Raw genomic sequence first — 17,292 nt, forward strand, 5'->3', positions numbered from 1 at the left:
AAAATGATGTGTTTTTCTTGTCATTTTCATTATTTCAAAATAATGATATGGTAGGCTGCGATTATGATAATCATTATAGAATGGCCAAAATCCATACAAATTGACGTTATCACACATTGATAATGCTGCATTAACTACGAAAAAACCTACAAAAATAAACATAAACAATTCATGGTATACATTGTTATAATCGTACAAAATAAGTATAATATTTGAAATTGGCAAACTGAGGTTAATATGTGGCTACTTAAACATAATCAGGATGTTTGGAAAAAATTTAGAAATTCCGTAAGTTGGGACACTTGTTATCGACCATGAAAATGCGTATTCATTTAATCATTCATATAACCATAGACCTGAAACAATAACTCAACAAAACAAAATACAGAAAATAAATTAAGCGCTCAAAAACTGAGGAAAATACTACGACAGAGGACGTGCTAATGACACAATATTGAAGATAACGAGTTTTAAAAAAAGTTTGTGTGCCAGTATATCGAATTCTGATAATCACTATGAGGCATAGTCTGTTGAATAGCTATTTGCAAGAAAGAAAAAAAAGTCTAGATAAACATACAAAGCAAGTAAACATACTTGGCAAATACTTGGCAAGTAAGGTCTATAGACCTATTTTGCCAAATAAATAACAAGAAAACACTAACCTGAACTTAAAACCGACGTCATATTAAACCGACGTCATATTCCAGAACTTAGCAACTGCAAGATAGTTATCTGGTCGCATAAAGAGTGAACGATCGGCTAACGTGGCATTTTTGGAGAGGAGATTCGCAGCACCGAAACATAGCTTTGTACTACCACCTTCATGAAAGCCAGGAAACAAAAAGTAAGCCCGGTCGTATTGCATTAAATAGTCCATAAATTTATATCCGTTTTCCGTCGTACCATTTACATCTGAAATCTGCCTAAATCTTTAAACCAAAATGAAAATTTGTGAGTTGCATTTTCACCCAATTCCCAGTCCTGTATCTCCATATCCTACTATTTATTTAGATACAGCATCTCATTTATATCACATTCAGTGCCTGTATGATGTAAGGTTTAGGGTTAGGTTACTCCTAAACAACACCTGTGATGTTGTATTAACAAATATTCCTATGATGGTTCGGAAATAGATACAGTACCGAGAACAAACTAAATTGTAAAATATTATAGGTTTACAGTAGTCTAGGGTGATTGTAACATACCGTTTTCTAATGAGTGACCCATTCACTGTGGTAAGATTGGTCTTTCTCCCAGCATCATTCGTGAATGGTTTGATTGGTGGTGCATTAAATCTAATAATTCAAACAATATTTAGTAAATTTTTGTCCTTCTAATCTACTAAGAATAGAAAGAAAGAAAGAAAGAAAGAGAGAGAGAAAGAAAGAAAGAAAGAAAGAAAGAAAGAAAGAAAGAAAGAAAGAAAGAAAGAAAGAAAGAAAGAAAGAAAGAAAGAAAGAAAGAAAGAAAGAAAGAAAGAAAGAAAGAAAGAAAGAAAGAAAGAAAGAAAGAAAGAAAGAAAGAAAGAAAGAAAGAAAGAAAGAAAGAAAGAAAGAAAGAAAGAAAGAAAGAAAGAAAGAAAGAAAGTGATTCATTTCAGTATATAATTCCATGATCTTTTTAAGTGTGTAATTCAAAAAAAGTTGAGTCTGTTGTAAGAGTAAGTGACTGCTCCTCTTTTAACGCCATCCTACGCCTATTTATACCTATCTAGAATGTCCAATTCAAAGCCTTTACCTAAAGACAAATTCAGCCTGATCGATGGCTTTTCCACAGCTTGAGTTTATTATGATACCACTATTGCCGACAACAGAACAACTTGAGTAGCGCTTTTTAAACGGCAATTTCTATTTTAAAATGAAATATTATTTTGTATTAAAATTATACACTCAATTACATTATTTGTATCGATTTGTTATTGTAAGCAAACGTTTAGACCATACAATTATAAAGAAGAGAGTATGGTTTATTTGTATCGATTGGTTATTGTAAGCAAACATTTAGACCATACAATTATAAAGAAGAGAGTATGGTTGAATGAATAAGAATACTGTAGTATGTTATACCAGGGAAGAGTTAAATTACAAGCTGTTATTTCATTTCCACAAGCTAATTCAATTTAACTCTTCCCTGGATATACATTAATACCTCATTGTGTGAATATTATTATTATATTATTATGTAAATATAGTGTGTGTGGAAAATCAATAAGAACAAAACAGTATACATTCAAGATACCGCATACCTCATTGTGTGAATTAGGCCTTTTACTTTGTGATATTCTATTTATCTATCTCAAATACATTGTGTTCCCCTGTTGAATATCCAATAGTGTCACATAATATATGGCCAAATATGCATATCAAGCAGGCGGTCCGAGTTCGAGTCTCGGTTGGGGCGACATTTTCTCATTCTCACAGATTTCCTCATCCTTATCGTTTCAAATTAATTAATTAAATTTCAGTATATCACCGGGCGGTTTAGAATTAATGTTCTTTGCCTAATGTGTTTATATATATATAATATATTGTATTAAAAATGAAGGCCTAATGAATATGATCAAAACTTGGATGAAATATTAAATTTAGCATATAGTGTTTATTACTATATTACTATATTATATATTTCTATTTGGGGGGGGGGGCGGGGGTTTGGGAGGGTCTTTTTATAAAATGAAAACTTTTTATAAAATGAAAATGACCTATGGCCCAAAGTATGATATTATTAATTTTCATTTGGGGGGATGTGGGGGAACAATAGATATTTAATGGTGAGAAAAAAATAAGATACTTGCACATTTTGGAATTATTAAGACGTATGTCCTATACTATTACTGTATTCACTCACTAAATCATATTGCGGAATTTTAATACGGAAAAACAACCTAATCCTAGACCCATCAACATTAAATTGGTGACAGGAACTATGTTCAAAATGTGTAGGCCTACCCTGTCCTTTCGTAATGGAATCCAAGTGTCGTAACGGTGTAAGCACGTAATACCGATCAGCACTGATAACTAATATTTCTTTCTTATTTTTATGGCATTGAATATTATAATAGATTGAGTAAGCGCGTAATACTAATCAGCAGTGATATTTAATATCTCTTTCTTATCTTTATGACATTGAAATATTATAATAGATTGAGTTTTTTTTTTCTTTGGTTTCTTTATTTGATTCCACACCAAGATCATTGATCCATCAAGGCGTTTAATGAAACAAATTATGAAGATATTGACTAATTCCAAATGCTGCCATTTACCTTCCTTAATTAACGGATAGATCTATTATCCAAACATAATATATTGCAATTGTAATAATGCTTTGTTTATGTAGAGCATCTTGTATATTATTATGTTTGTCTTGTAAACAGGATTGCCACCTTTAAGAAGGATAGTGAATGAATTCGCTTATGGATATCCTTGGCAATTTCCCTAAATATATAATAAAAAATAAAAATATTATGTGTATTATTAAAATAAATATAATCACACCTTTATCAACTGACTATGTAGTTTACCGGTCAGTGTATGCAATCTTTGTTTTAAAAACACGTATGGTATTTTTTGTCTTGGTTTCAAATTTTCTTGACTGGCAAACATGGCATCAGTAATATTCGGGTCGTTGTAATTTGTTCCATACATTCGTTTTCTGTATCATCAAAAAGAAAAAGAAAACAGTAAATTGATCTAAATTCCTGAAAAGATAATTTGGCAACAATAAACCAATTGTAAATCTGGAATTAAGAACATTGCCTAATCACCATATCAAAGTACCAAATAAATACTCAGGAATGAATACACAGGGGCAAATGAGTTAAGCTTTAAGTCCTAGGATCAAGGTAAATCAAGGTAAAGTTTTTTTTCTTTCTGTTAATTGTATGGCATGTTTTAAATGTCTATAAACAAAATATTGGAAGCCTATTTCTAGCCGAAATACTAAGCGTACAGTACATTGTTTCTCGCATTCACCTTAGGCCTACACTCTCTCTGGGCTAAACCATTGAGACTTTCTACTCATGTGTATTTTATTATATTGTTATGTTTTAATGTATACTACAGTACCGTATATGTTTCCATATTATGTATACTAGACAGCTAGTTTGCAATTATTGTATTGATGTAATGTATTAGTATTTAGAATTCCGTTTTTTTTAATTCTAATTATATTATTTATATGTTCTTTATTTGTAAATAGATGCACTATTAATGTATAATGTGCCACCAATATAAAGGTGATTTCTTTGAAACAATAAAATAGCATTTAATTATTGTGTTTGAGATCGTTAAAGTCAGGATCAAACAATGTAAAAAATTAAAGAAACCGAGGTTGAAAGAGTAACCCAATACAATACTTAGGTACTATAATTGACAACAAATTAAAATGGGAGTCAAACTCTCTCATGATTTCCAAGAAGGCATCTCAAAGGCTTTACTTTCTCAGAAAACTCAAGCAAATTAGAGTTGATAACACTATTTTAATTCTATTTTATCAAAGTATTATTCAAAGTATTTTATCTTTTAGCATTGGATGTTTTTATGGTAACTTTACTGAAAATGTTAAGAAAAATATTGCGAGACCACGTACAATTGCACAACGTATTATTAAAGCTGATCTAACGCCTTGTTGATTTAGACCCCACTCATCCGTTACATTACTGTTATAACTTAAATAGATCAGGTATTAGGCTACGACCTCCAAGAGCAAATCTTTGTAGAACTAGAAAATCCTTCGTTGTAAATAGCATTCATATTTTAATTCTAATGTAAGACGATAATGCAATTTTTAAATAGTTTTACATTTTAAAAAGTTTTTTCTACTTTTAACTTTTTATTTTGTATTTTAATCTGTTATAATACTGCACGTTTTAAATTGTTGCAACATTTTTTATGTTTGTTTTTTATTGTTGTTTTAATCTACCAAGCAAAGTGAATTTCCATTTTTATGGACAAATAAAATTTCTTGAATCTTGAATCTTGAATGTAATTCTTTTACTTATTTTACACGCCGTAATGTTGGTTTATTCTGTACATTAAGCTTATTTCAATACCCCTTTTCTACACTAGTAAAATAAAATAAATACACAGCAGTATTTAAAGCAGTTAATTCTTTTACCAATTTTATACACAAAACATTCAACAATGATAAAACGAAATACAGTCTATTTATTCCATTTCCTTAGGCATATTGCCGAGGCTAAATAATCGATTTGTTCATAATTATTGCATTTTGCCGGGGGGTTTTCCATAAGTTAAGGCCAAATCATAATTGTAAGAATAGATTTGCATTTCAGTGTAGTACCCTATTTATCTTCATTTCCGTATTGATTCATTCATTCATACAAACTTTATTCACATCATCATACATAATTTAGTACAATACAATACAATATGTATGTGTGTGTGAAAAGGAGCCAAAAAATAGCTTTCGCTAATCAAGGTTTGACTCCTGTCACAAAAAATAAATTAGTCGTAATGCATACATTTTTATCTATCAACAATAATTCAATAAGAAAGAAACAGCAACTATATGAAAGAAATATTAGGCCAAATTTCTATAGTAATTTATGGACGTTCCGAATTTTGAAATACTTGAAACTTATTGTGTGTGGGTATATATTACAGGTTGCCTCTTGTGACACACAGTCAGTTATGCTTTGAAGCCTAGAATAGTCTTTATTTGAGCAATACTTGTTCAATTTTCCTTCAAAAACGTTCACAGATGTTGCGTTTACTAAGTCATATGCCAATAATGCGTTCCAATTATTAATTATTCTCTAGCTAAAAAGGTGTTTCCTCAATTCCAAACTTTTTCATTGCAGGCTTATATAATTTCAACCTACCTAAGTTCGACGAGATTTGAGTGATTTTTTGTCCATGGTTGTAACAGTAATTCTATAAGGTCTTGTTTATTTGTAAAATTGTGGCCCAGGTCTTCAATAAAAACATATTTTTCCTTTTTTTTCGGCAAAGAATGTGTGTACACTGCGTTGACCGCATGTGCGGTGCATTGCTTCTCGGCTGGTGTATTTCGGGTAATGGCATTTCTGTATTTAGTAATAAAAAAAGATACGACATTGATCTAATTTTCTTATCAATATTCATTTACGTAATTACACTGAAGATAAAGAGTCAACCACCCATCATCACCAAACAACCTTTAACAGCATTATGCCTAACCGTCCAAACCCAATACTTTTACTTTCGTCCACGTGCTGTTCTTGGCCCATACTGAACAACATGTCAAATTCCACCAATTATCCAGAAACTCAGACACGGTGCTTGGCAAAATATATTGTTTTTCGTAAAACTTCGTATTTCAAACAAATTTATTGAAATAATTATGTCTTATTTCTTAAATTTTATTTTGATATAATATATGTATTATATGCCCTATACAGCTTACTCGTTCATTGCCACTTTGTAGACGATAATAATGACTCCAATTAATATAACACCATTCCTTATATTACTTGATTTCTTTAAACAGCGTGCCATCGTTATTGATACTGAAATTTAACTAAATAGAAAGAAAGAAGAATAATAATGATAAAAAAAATATCAACTTGTTTTTCAGAAATAAAAAAATGGAAATTAAAAATGGAAATATAACTCAATATATCGACTTTTAACATTAAGACAACATTTTTTCTAAAGATCTAGGTCTATCAAAGGACAGTACTTTTTATTAAGGACATACATTTTATATTTATTTAATTTTTCTATTTAAAATCTCAAAAAGAGTGATACAGTGATAACAAAAATATCTACAAATCATCCGTATGAACTAATCGTTACAAAAACGGCTTTCACAAATTCAATACAAAAATATGACTTAATACACAAAATGACAATGATCGAAGTACACAGACTACATAGTCATCAAATTCCTTTTGTTTTATGCAACAAAAAGGTATGTTTATTTCACTCTTCCCTGGTTTATCTATAATGTATTGTTGATTGTTATCGGCCTAGTGTAATTAGGCTTTAATAGTAGACTACCATACGGTACGGATCAATAATTATTTCTTAGACAATAGTCATCTTTGAACATGTAGATTATGTTTTGAAAATGAATTATTCATGTGTATTAATGTATTAATCGTATTATGCAAATATAAATCACCGCTTATAGAGAAGAGTAGAATTATTAATTTTACTCTTCCCTGATATACCATTGTTTGTGCTGTGTTATAGGTCTAGAATTGTAACAAGGCCATATACATGACTGCAGTCGCGTGCTCAAGTTAGTGTTTACCGACCAACCGACCGACCAACCGACCGACCAACCGACCGACATAGTGAGCTGTAGAGTCGCGTTTGAAATTAAATGCAAGTAAAGTGTCATGCCAAAACTTTCAGAATACAACTACCAACAATTCCACGACAAATTAAAAACAAAACTTAGAAGAAAAACTTTATAGGCCTAATCCCCATTTTCTACCAAATTTACCATGTTACTCACACATGACCCTTTTTACTTACTCGGTTTAATACCTTTAGTAGAGCTTCTTTCTTTGATTTACGTATCATTAACACATGGAACTCATTACTCTTTCACATTGTTTCAAGCCCAACACTTAACACTTTCAAGCAGACACACACATAAACACTATGAGAGGAGGCAGCCTCTACGAGTAAATACTCTTTGCCTCCTTATTTCACTAAGGTAAGCATCACTAAGGTAAGCACCAATTCTCTGGAAGATTGTTCGAAGTTGCTCAAATCAGGTAAATCAGGAAAGAACGGTTACAAAAACACTGAAAAACTAATTCCTTTGACATTGAATTTTTGTCTGATTATAGTGCCTTAGCGTACACGTCAGATTACTCAACCAATATTATTGTTAACAAGTCTTCACAATAATGACCTTAAATTAAAGCTAGCAAAATTGAATATAAAAATGTTCGCATAAATGTAGATATTTTTTATATAAATGTTCGCATTGTAGAATACTGTAGTTATAGGTGTCAAGTCAAGCAAATACACCATTTAAAACTTTCCATTTGATTTCGAATGTTTCCACCAAAGTTGCATTTTTTTTATGAATAACTTTCTATATTAGATTTTGATTTAATACAATTAATTAGGTCTTTCATAGTATTCTTTAACTCTACGTCGATGTATTGCTTAAAGTAAAATGTGATTTAAAGCACTATAAAACGGATCAAAACCAAAGAAAATAATGTTGTCTCTGAAATTGGAAGTTAGCCTTACACTTGTTGATATGTTTTAATCCTAACCAAAATGTCGAAACTGGCTTACTTATTTACACAAATATGTTCCACCGTTCAATCTGTTTACAATTGGGAAGTTTATTTTCCTCTTTCCCAATTAACTTCAGGAATTTTTTTTGTGATTTTGTGTAATTTAGAAATATTCCTCCCAATTGATATAGGCCTAGCTGTCTTTCTATTTCCTCCCATTAACAAGGCTTGACAAAATGTATATATATATCGATAGCTCTGCTAACTTTTCTGGCTGTTTACTTTATCGTTTTGATTATACCCACAGAATTGTCATTTTTTTCAGTAATTTGCCTTTGGATTTATATATCGTATTCAATATAGAAATATAGATAATGTTACTTACTGTACTGTTAAATATCCGTTTACACTTCTCGCAGACTTACAGATGATATGCGTATCCTGGTTGAAAACAGAAATGCTTTCGGTAGATCAAGACGCATGCGCACAAATGTATTGTGTATGTGAAAGGAACCGTGCCATCGCCAAGCTATCATGGGGCTATTATAAATTTTATAAAAATCCAAAGGCAAATTACTGAAAAAATGACAATGCTGTGGGTATCAGTGGCTGGATCTCAATGGAGATACAAAAAAAAAAGCTAAATCTAAACGATAAAGTAAAACAGCCAGTAAATATATATATTATGCTTGATATTTGGAAATTTAAAGACAACTGGCTCATTCTCATGACATAAGGATAGTTTGGGCCTTTATATTAATAATGCTTCAGTCTGTCATGGCCTACATGATGCCGTCGCCAAGATTATTATTATTTATTTTAATTGGATGGACCATCAGTGATGGTTCCATTGTTATTAGAAATTGGTTGTCACCACAGGGCAGGTGTCTTCTTATTGCGCTATAATATAAACTGAATTACATACACATGGCTGCATATTGAATTTCAGGAAATTGGATATATTTTTTATTTTATTTGTGTATTTTCATTTGATTCTCTATGCAACAGTTAACCCAAACTGAGATACCATAGTCCATGCATGGTTGTATTATGGTTAGATATACTTTTATATTGGTGACTTAACAAAAGCTTATCTTATTAAAATCTCGAGTTTGTGTATAATCTTCAATGGAAATATTAAATAGCAACCCCTCTAATTCTCTCATTGTACTTATTCAGACCTGACATTAACAATGGTCATAAATGTTTGGCTGGAGGTGGTTTTAACAAAGGTAGTTTATAGAAATCAATGTGCAAAGCAAACCCCAAACTATCAACAACCAACAAATGTACCTGAGCCATCGTAATACATAATAAACAATAGAAATACAAAAATCCATACATTATTTTTGTCAGTTTTATTTTTGTTGTATCATCTCTAAAATGCAGTGAGCATCCTTATTCAATTATTTGTACATTATATCCAACTTAAATATTACAAAAGTGTTGAGTTTTAATGATAGTTGTGTTTATACTAGTAGAACAGCATTGATACAGCCATCATTTTCAGGATTGTTAGTAACTTGAGCATATTTACCTAAAAAATACAAAGAAAATCTGTAATTACTATCTATAGTTTCAGGTTATTTACCATTTCAAATACTGTAAAGATAAACAATAAATGCTGGTATGAATTTCATATTGATATTCAAAACTTCAAGTTTAAACAAATCATGACTAAGTTAAGAAGAGGAATTTTAGATCTTGAAAACGAAAAGGGAAGATGGAAAGGAATTGAAAGGGAAAAACGAATTTGTAAAGTTTGCAAATGTAACGAGGTTAAAAATGAATATGAATTTGTTTTAGTATTTCCATACTACAACGAAATTAGGGTTAAAAATTATTATTATTATTTTAATCAATTAATAAAAATTACTTACCCCATACTACCTTTCCACCTTGGGTTACTAGACCTAATTCACTAACATTAACCTGTGAAAAAGAAGTAAATTTAGTGTTCAAATGCACTTGCAATCCACAATAAACAAGTATATATATATATATAAATGAAAAAGTTAACTAGGTCATTATCTCAATCAAAAAGTAATCAATTAAAAAATTAAAAAATACCTCAACAACAGTTCCTTTGGTAATTACACCGAGTGATGTATACATTGGTGATGTTGGGTTTTTCTTGACGCCAATAATAGGAAGATGAAAGGTTGCTTTAAGTTCTGGGTGGGTCACATGGGCTTTCTTGAAACGTAATGCCTTAACAATAGAAACAATGATAAATATTTTAATGATGCAAAACAGATTTAAATACCAAAAACGTAATGTGTAATAATAAAATACAGGCTTTCTAGTCTCATAGAGTAGAACTACAGGACCCCCCCCCCCCCTCCCCTCTCAAACTCTTGAGGGTACACCGTCGGGGACCAACAAAGTGTCCCCTTAATAGGAGTGTCTTTTGAAAGGGTATGGCCATAGTGTAAAACATATATTGCCCTTTGTTTGTTTTAAAGTGTCACCTTATTAGTGGTATCCAAAAAGAGGGGTTCTACTCTATCTCCATTTAAATCATTTTAAATAGTAACATTGTTTAGATACTGAGAAAACAACATGACCAAACCAAGGATTGTTTAACAAGCCACTAATTATTCTACAGTGCTACAACAAAACCTAATTCACAAGTAGTATACTGTATGTTCCTAAATAAAATCTTACCATTGGTCTGATAAATCTTTCAAATTTTGGAGGTTTCCTTGTAAATCCTTCTCCAACATACGTAACCTTTGTGACCATTCTTTTCCATGCTTTTTCTGGAGATTAGATTTATAGAAGTGTTGAAAAAGGTTTTTTTAATGTACAACAACAACAAATATTACATGCAAGTTGAAATAGAATTATAACTGTGTGCTTTCCCTAAAACAGTTTTAATCAACTGAGGATGTCTGAACACCCGGCCTTAGCTTTTTAAAAACTCAGAAATAAGCGCTTTTGACACCTCTGTAAACCCCTGAAATAAGGCCTCTTTACACCTCTGTAAACCACAGAAATATAGTCGTTTTACACATCTGTAAACGCCAGAAATAAGGCCTCTTTACACCTCTGTAAACCCCAGAAATAAGCCCTTTTTACACCTCTGTAAACCCCAGAAATAAGGCTTTTTCCACCTCTGTAAACCCCTGTACTTACTACTTCTTTTTCCAGTTCTGATAACTTTAAAAACTTCATTTTCTCCAACCCCTCTGACTTTTGGAATTGGTACATCCCATTTACCAGCTTTTTCTTTCCTTTTTTGTTTGATCATATTTGATAAAACCTTAGCCCTTGTTTGTCCTTCTCGGTCCAATAAATAAGCTGGAACAGCGCCCTCTGGTACCTCATCATTTGTTTTCTTCTTTGTTTTGCGTTCTTCATGCATTTTAATTCTGAAAATAAAATGTTATGTCAGAAAATGTAAATTTAATAATCAAGAGCAATTTTTAAACAAGTATCAACAATGTTGTTTAATAATTACAGTAATAATGACCAAGTCTAAAGCAATGCTTGTGTTTTATCCCACCGTGGGCTAAATTATAAAGAATTTGGTACCTTCATTGTTAATTCAAGTAAACACTCAAATTTAGTACCCAGGCCCCTGGAACTATATTCGGTCATATATATTATTGTAATACAATTTTGTATAGTTTTGGGTTTTTTAAGGATACATCATTTCACTAGAAAACTATTTTTATGGAAAATGTAAATATTTCACTCTCATCTTCAACTTACGTTTTCTTCATTTGTATTTTTTCTGAGTGTCTCTTCTTATTGTACATCTTTGCTCTACAAAAAAAATGGATTAATAACATTTCAAATTTAAGATAACTATGAAATTAGTGGAAAAAACATTCTGTAATAATAATTTTATTCCAAAATGTACACTAGTGATCTCTCCCTAAGAATGCAATGGCGGGGGAAAATAAATACAAAGTATGGGCAGCCATAATGATCAAAATATAAATGTGTACAAACTTAAATTTATGCAAAACTAAAATGTTGCATAAACATACATACAACTTAACAACATGAAAAATGATACCAAATGCACAACAAGTCATTATATTAGAAAAGTATCATACAGATTAAAACCAGACTTACTTTATACCAGTTAGCATTTTGGCTTTGTGTGCTCTCTCGTGTGGTTCACGGGCTTCTTTTTTCCTCCTTTTAAAAAAAAAATTCACAAAATATGCAATTGTTATTTAAAGATGTATTGTCCCTTAAAACACAAAAAAATGAAGGTCAAAATATTCTAAATTTAAATTGGCCATATCAAAGTAATATTAAAGTTATTCACTTTAAGTCGAAATTCGAGCCAAAAACAACAAGTTTACGTAATTAACAGGTAAATTAGTTATTTAATTAGTAGATTAAATTTCGTCTGGAAAATCGTCACGAGCGAAAGTAAACAAAGATTTCAAACCACGAGTACGCATTATGCATATGCTAATTAGGATTGTTTACAACTCGTCACAGTTGAGAAGGTATTTTCACACAGATCGTGAGAAAGTTTTATGAAATATGCATACAGAGTAGCCAAACAAGCGCGTTTCATTTTGGGATATGTTTTGATCGAAACAAAAAAACGTCTGTATTTCAGTTAAATGATTTTTTTTCCAACAAATTTTTGGTGAAAGTTAATAACTATTATGATACTTCAAAATGACCCACCTTTTTTTGAAATATTTTATTTTTTATTTTTTTTAAGTTAGTCAAAGGGACAATACATCTTTAAACAATAATTAATTTTTATTATAATATTAATAACATCTTTAAACTCTTTATGAGAACACAGACATCATCATGTAACATAAAAATGCTCAAATTGACCAGAAGATTTATTTTGATGCAAATTAATAAAGTATTTTTGTAAATAAACACTGGGATGTTCAGATCTAAATCGGATGTTATTTATAATTTATTTATTGCTAAATAATAATAAACTCTTTTTTAACTCTTGATCATAATGGAAAAAAATTGGTAAAATTAACTTACTTTTTTTCATGGTAGTCCAGGCGATAACCATGCCTCTTCCGGTGAAGTTCTATGTGTTCGTTTTGAGGCTATTTAGTATTAAACATAAACAAATTTTCAATTTTTAGACGGTGTCATATCATTTGTAGCAATTAATATTTACCAGCATTATGTAATATATTAATTCCGCTATTAATCTAGTACCAGTAGTTAAAAAGCAAAAATCATTGAAAAAATAAGTAAAATGATACTACTTCAACATTTTCTAAGCTAGGCCAATGGTCCTCCTCCTAGCTAGAGACGCTGCCCCATCGTGATTAGTAGGCCTAGTTGGTACGGTACGACCAGGATAGCCTAACTAGGCCTACATATTTTATTGTACAAAATTGTTGGATATCAAAAGGACATCCGATATTTAAGACTTAAAACATAAAGTAAATTAATTCTTAAATTATTTGAATTATTCATACCATTTTGAAATGATTCACAAATTACAAAACTTGACAAAATAATGAGTGTTTACTCAACGCGATGCAATTTTGGCAACGCATGAGATTTTAAAGGCCGACCACTGGTTTGCGATAAAACTGAAATTAAACCCTGAAACCATACGATATATCGTGCCATACCGCAATTTTCCCACATTTTTGGTATACGCAGTTGTCGTCGTGTCCGACGACATCCAGCTAATCCTGTCGCGAGAGAATACAGGCCTTGACGTAGTATAATAATGTAGGGCCTAGCTCTTTCAATTTCGAGTTTCTAAATACAAATAATACATTGTTTAGCGGGATTTTGTGTTTTCATGGCTATAGCCTATTATTACAGTAATAATATAGTTAGGCTAGTCTAGTTTCGTTAGTAAAGTAGGCCTAGACTAGATAGGAGAGGCTCTATAGACTAGAGAGCTGAGGCCTGCCCTATCTATGCTTATAGGCTAGTATTAGTACTACTACAGAGTAGTAGGCCTAGAGTAGAGTAGTAGTAAGTAGGCCTAGCCCTACTAGACTGCATTTGTGTGAACCATTTAAAGACAAATACTATTAATAACAATGAGGCCTATCAATTATTATTTATTGTTATTTTTTAACTGACATTATTGTTTTCTGTAACTTAAATTTAAATGTTTTTCTTTTCAACAGGAATCAAAAAGCTTAACAAGTTACAGGTTGGATTAAATTGTGATAATGTCGCACACTTCCAAAGACCAGCAGATAGCATTACCAGAAAGACCGAAGCCACCATCCACAGAGGAAATGCTGGAGGATCTGCAAACAGCAGATGACAAAGACGTTGCCTTTACAGTACTTCAAAATCTTGTTAATGATATGGATGATGATGATAGAGGAAAGGGTACTGTACAGGTTTCAAAAAGATTGCATCCAGGGGCGGATCCAGGAATTTTTTTTAATGGGGGAGCGCTAACATTTATAATATGCAGTATAGACGGTCAAAAATAGATTGCAAGAAGTAGTTCATAAATTAAATGTAATTTTTCTTTTAAAGGTGGGAAAGCAGGGAGCTAGACACTATAATACCCAAGTGTTCGTATTCACATTCACACTTAGCCTAAGGGAAACTCTTACCATTCAAATTAAAAACAAATATTCTATCTAAGTGCAGAATACAGTTTAAGTGAAATGGAAGGGAAATTTAAGGGAAATATCTCACTTAAGTTTGATTGGTGAATTTGGCTACTGGATCTTACCTTGGCCTCAAAGAAAATTTGTACTTGATTGATTGATTGAAGGATGTATTTGAAAAAATTTTTTGTTGTTTAATATTTATTTTTTTATTGAGTAAATATCTCTTTTTTTTTCTAGTGGCAGCAACTAATAATAAGAAGCTTAACAAGAACTTAGAAGAAACCCATGCATCTATAATAAATGAAAATACAAATGAAAACACTGACATTTCAAAAGAATATAACAAAGTTAAGAAATATTTAGAAGCAAACGAATATTTAGAAACAAATCAAGAAACTCTACAGGTGAACTTAAATAAATTGATCTCGGCTAAAGTTGACATAGAGAATGTCATGAAGCAATTGCAAGAAGAGCTTGGAGGGAGTTAAAAGTGTAAAAGAAGTTGTTTTCATCCATCTGCCGCATCTATTTTTATTTAATTTTATTTGAACCATATTTAATGAGGGTGATCCATCCAGCAATTGCTGATCATTTGGGACTCTCAGAACAGATACAATACACAAAATACAACAAAAAGAGAAAAGTTAAAGAAAAAAAAAGCCTATAAATAAAATAAATTACATGAATTAAAAATCTGAATAAGATTTGAAATATAGAAAATAACTGATATGTTAAATTAAGCAAAAATAAGAAATATAAATATTTAGGTCTAATATTTTACAATTTAAAGTCTGGAAAAGGATTACATAGTTTGAAGAAAAGTCTAGTCTAGTTCATTGTAGAAATGAGGGGCCTTGTAGGTGAAGGCTAGAAAGGCAGCGATACCATTAAGAAACTTCGCCAGGCGACTGAAACTGATCTAGGCTAATTCTCTCCAACTCCACTTCTTGTTGAGTAAATAATAATATTTAAAAAAAGAACTTATGCGCTGATAACAAGATACTTTGAGTCGAATTATCTTTTCAGCGATGCAACTTATTCGTTGCTTGGTACATTATTATTTGTACAGTATGAAGACAATTCTGTAATACAGTAGTCTGGAGATAATTTAAACCGAAAAAAAAAATATATATATACAATATATATTAAAAGAAATGAAAATAAAGTAAACAGCTTAATAAAGACATTCAGTAATAAATTATACAAATTAATATTATTGGAGTATTTTGTACTATTTTTAGGTTATTCCATAATTGGACACCATGATACGTTGAAACCTTTCTCAAATTCCATGTTGAGCTTAGGTAAATAATGTTGTTTGTCGAGCGAGCTAAATGCTATTAATCTATGCATAGATTGATTAAAGCTCTTTCTTCACTATCAAACTAGTTTGTGTGTGATGTGCCCAATTATGGTAGTGATATGCCCAAATATGGTAGTGGTCATCATGTCCGATATATGGGCACATCACATTTTTTTGTCACATAAATCTTGATAGTGTAAACAGAGCTTTAGACAATCATATATCAAATTTGCAGTATCTTGGAATTTCGCTTCAACCTGTGCATTGTCAAAAGAAAGCTCATGTAATCGCTTTAGACCATATGGCTCATCTCCCACCATATGTATGAGTGACGTCAACATGGTGCCTAAAACCAATTGAATAAAATGCTTTGATAATTACCACATCTTACACTCGTTTTAACCCCACTATCAAAGGCGGTGATTATCTTTTCTTAAGTCAGGAACTTGCTTACTTGTAGCTCTTATTTTGGTCATGTTTCACAAATAGCAGCGGAAATAGATAATATCTCTCCCATCTTTAATTCATTTGATTGTGGTAGGCCTACTTCAAATAACAATGCGTCATGATATTCACAAAAATATGAAAAACCACCACAAATTATTTATACGTAGAGGCATCAAAACATCAAAAATGGACTTTAAACTCCATCACCAACTCTCTCCATTTATTCGTTTATTTATTTTCAACAATATTTAACGAGGGCATAGTCCATCCAGCCGATAAATTAGAGAACCTCACAGCAATACCATTTATAAGATAAATAAATATTAACTAAATAAAATAATGGAAGAATAATTAGAATCAAAGAGAAATCAATTAAAACAATGACAAAATTGAATTTAATCAATTTTTTTTTTTATTAAAATTTATTTTCAATTAAATTAAGTAAAATACTACTTTTTAGTTTGTTTTTTTAACACTAATTGCCTAAATGTCTTCTTCCCTAGACTCCTGTTCTAGGGAATTTATTTGTACAATAAATAAATATCAAATTTAGCAATAATTATTCCACAATTCTGACTGTTTTATGACGTTAACAGAGATTGTTAGGTGCTATCTATTTCTATAATATATTAATAATTTCTTTGCGGATGTTACTAATCTTAATATTATATAAGACCCTTTACCTGTAGAAACTATAATGTCTAGGTCCTTCAACTAAGTACCGTACTTGTATCTTTTTATTTATGTAATAATAATCTTTTATTACAAACTCCTTTAATTATGTTAAG

General features: G+C 31.0%; 3 protein-coding genes across 3 annotated transcripts; 1 reads left to right on the forward strand and 2 right to left on the reverse strand.

Annotated features, from left to right (window-relative positions):
* Positions 1 to 685: 685 nt before the first annotated feature.
* On the reverse strand, positions 686 to 8,622 carry LOC144844980 (alpha-2,8-sialyltransferase 8E-like). The gene is made up of 7 exons (XM_078702098.1): positions 8,592 to 8,622; positions 6,406 to 6,519; positions 5,843 to 6,046; positions 3,495 to 3,651; positions 1,738 to 1,847; positions 1,206 to 1,295; positions 686 to 929 (listed from the first exon to the last, which is right to left on the reverse strand). Exons 2-7 carry the CDS (start codon positions 6,495 to 6,497, stop codon positions 686 to 688), a joined length of 897 nt encoding a protein of 298 aa, XP_078558224.1. The 5' UTR covers positions 6,498 to 6,519; positions 8,592 to 8,622.
* A 927-nt stretch (positions 8,623 to 9,549) lies between these two features.
* LOC144845960 (ribosome biogenesis protein NSA2 homolog) lies at positions 9,550 to 13,733 on the reverse strand. Its single transcript, XM_078703491.1, has 9 exons — positions 13,639 to 13,733; positions 13,190 to 13,257; positions 12,293 to 12,358; positions 11,924 to 11,977; positions 11,345 to 11,580; positions 10,874 to 10,968; positions 10,277 to 10,417; positions 10,087 to 10,138; positions 9,550 to 9,743 (listed from the first exon to the last, which is right to left on the reverse strand). Exons 1-9 carry the CDS (start codon positions 13,639 to 13,641, stop codon positions 9,676 to 9,678), a joined length of 783 nt encoding a protein of 260 aa, XP_078559617.1. The 5' UTR covers positions 13,642 to 13,733; the 3' UTR covers positions 9,550 to 9,675.
* A 105-nt stretch (positions 13,734 to 13,838) lies between these two features.
* On the forward strand, positions 13,839 to 15,286 carry LOC144844989 (uncharacterized). Its single transcript, XM_078702107.1, has 3 exons — positions 13,839 to 13,900; positions 14,311 to 14,521; positions 14,992 to 15,286. Exons 2-3 carry the CDS (start codon positions 14,356 to 14,358, stop codon positions 15,240 to 15,242), a joined length of 417 nt encoding a protein of 138 aa, XP_078558233.1. The 5' UTR covers positions 13,839 to 13,900; positions 14,311 to 14,355; the 3' UTR covers positions 15,243 to 15,286.
* Positions 15,287 to 17,292: the final 2,006 nt, after the last annotated feature.

This window comes from Antedon bifida, chromosome 6 (genome assembly GCF_963402885.1).
Source record: "Antedon bifida chromosome 6, ecAntBifi1.1, whole genome shotgun sequence".
NCBI classification, from domain to species: domain Eukaryota; kingdom Metazoa; phylum Echinodermata; class Crinoidea; order Comatulida; family Antedonidae; genus Antedon; species Antedon bifida.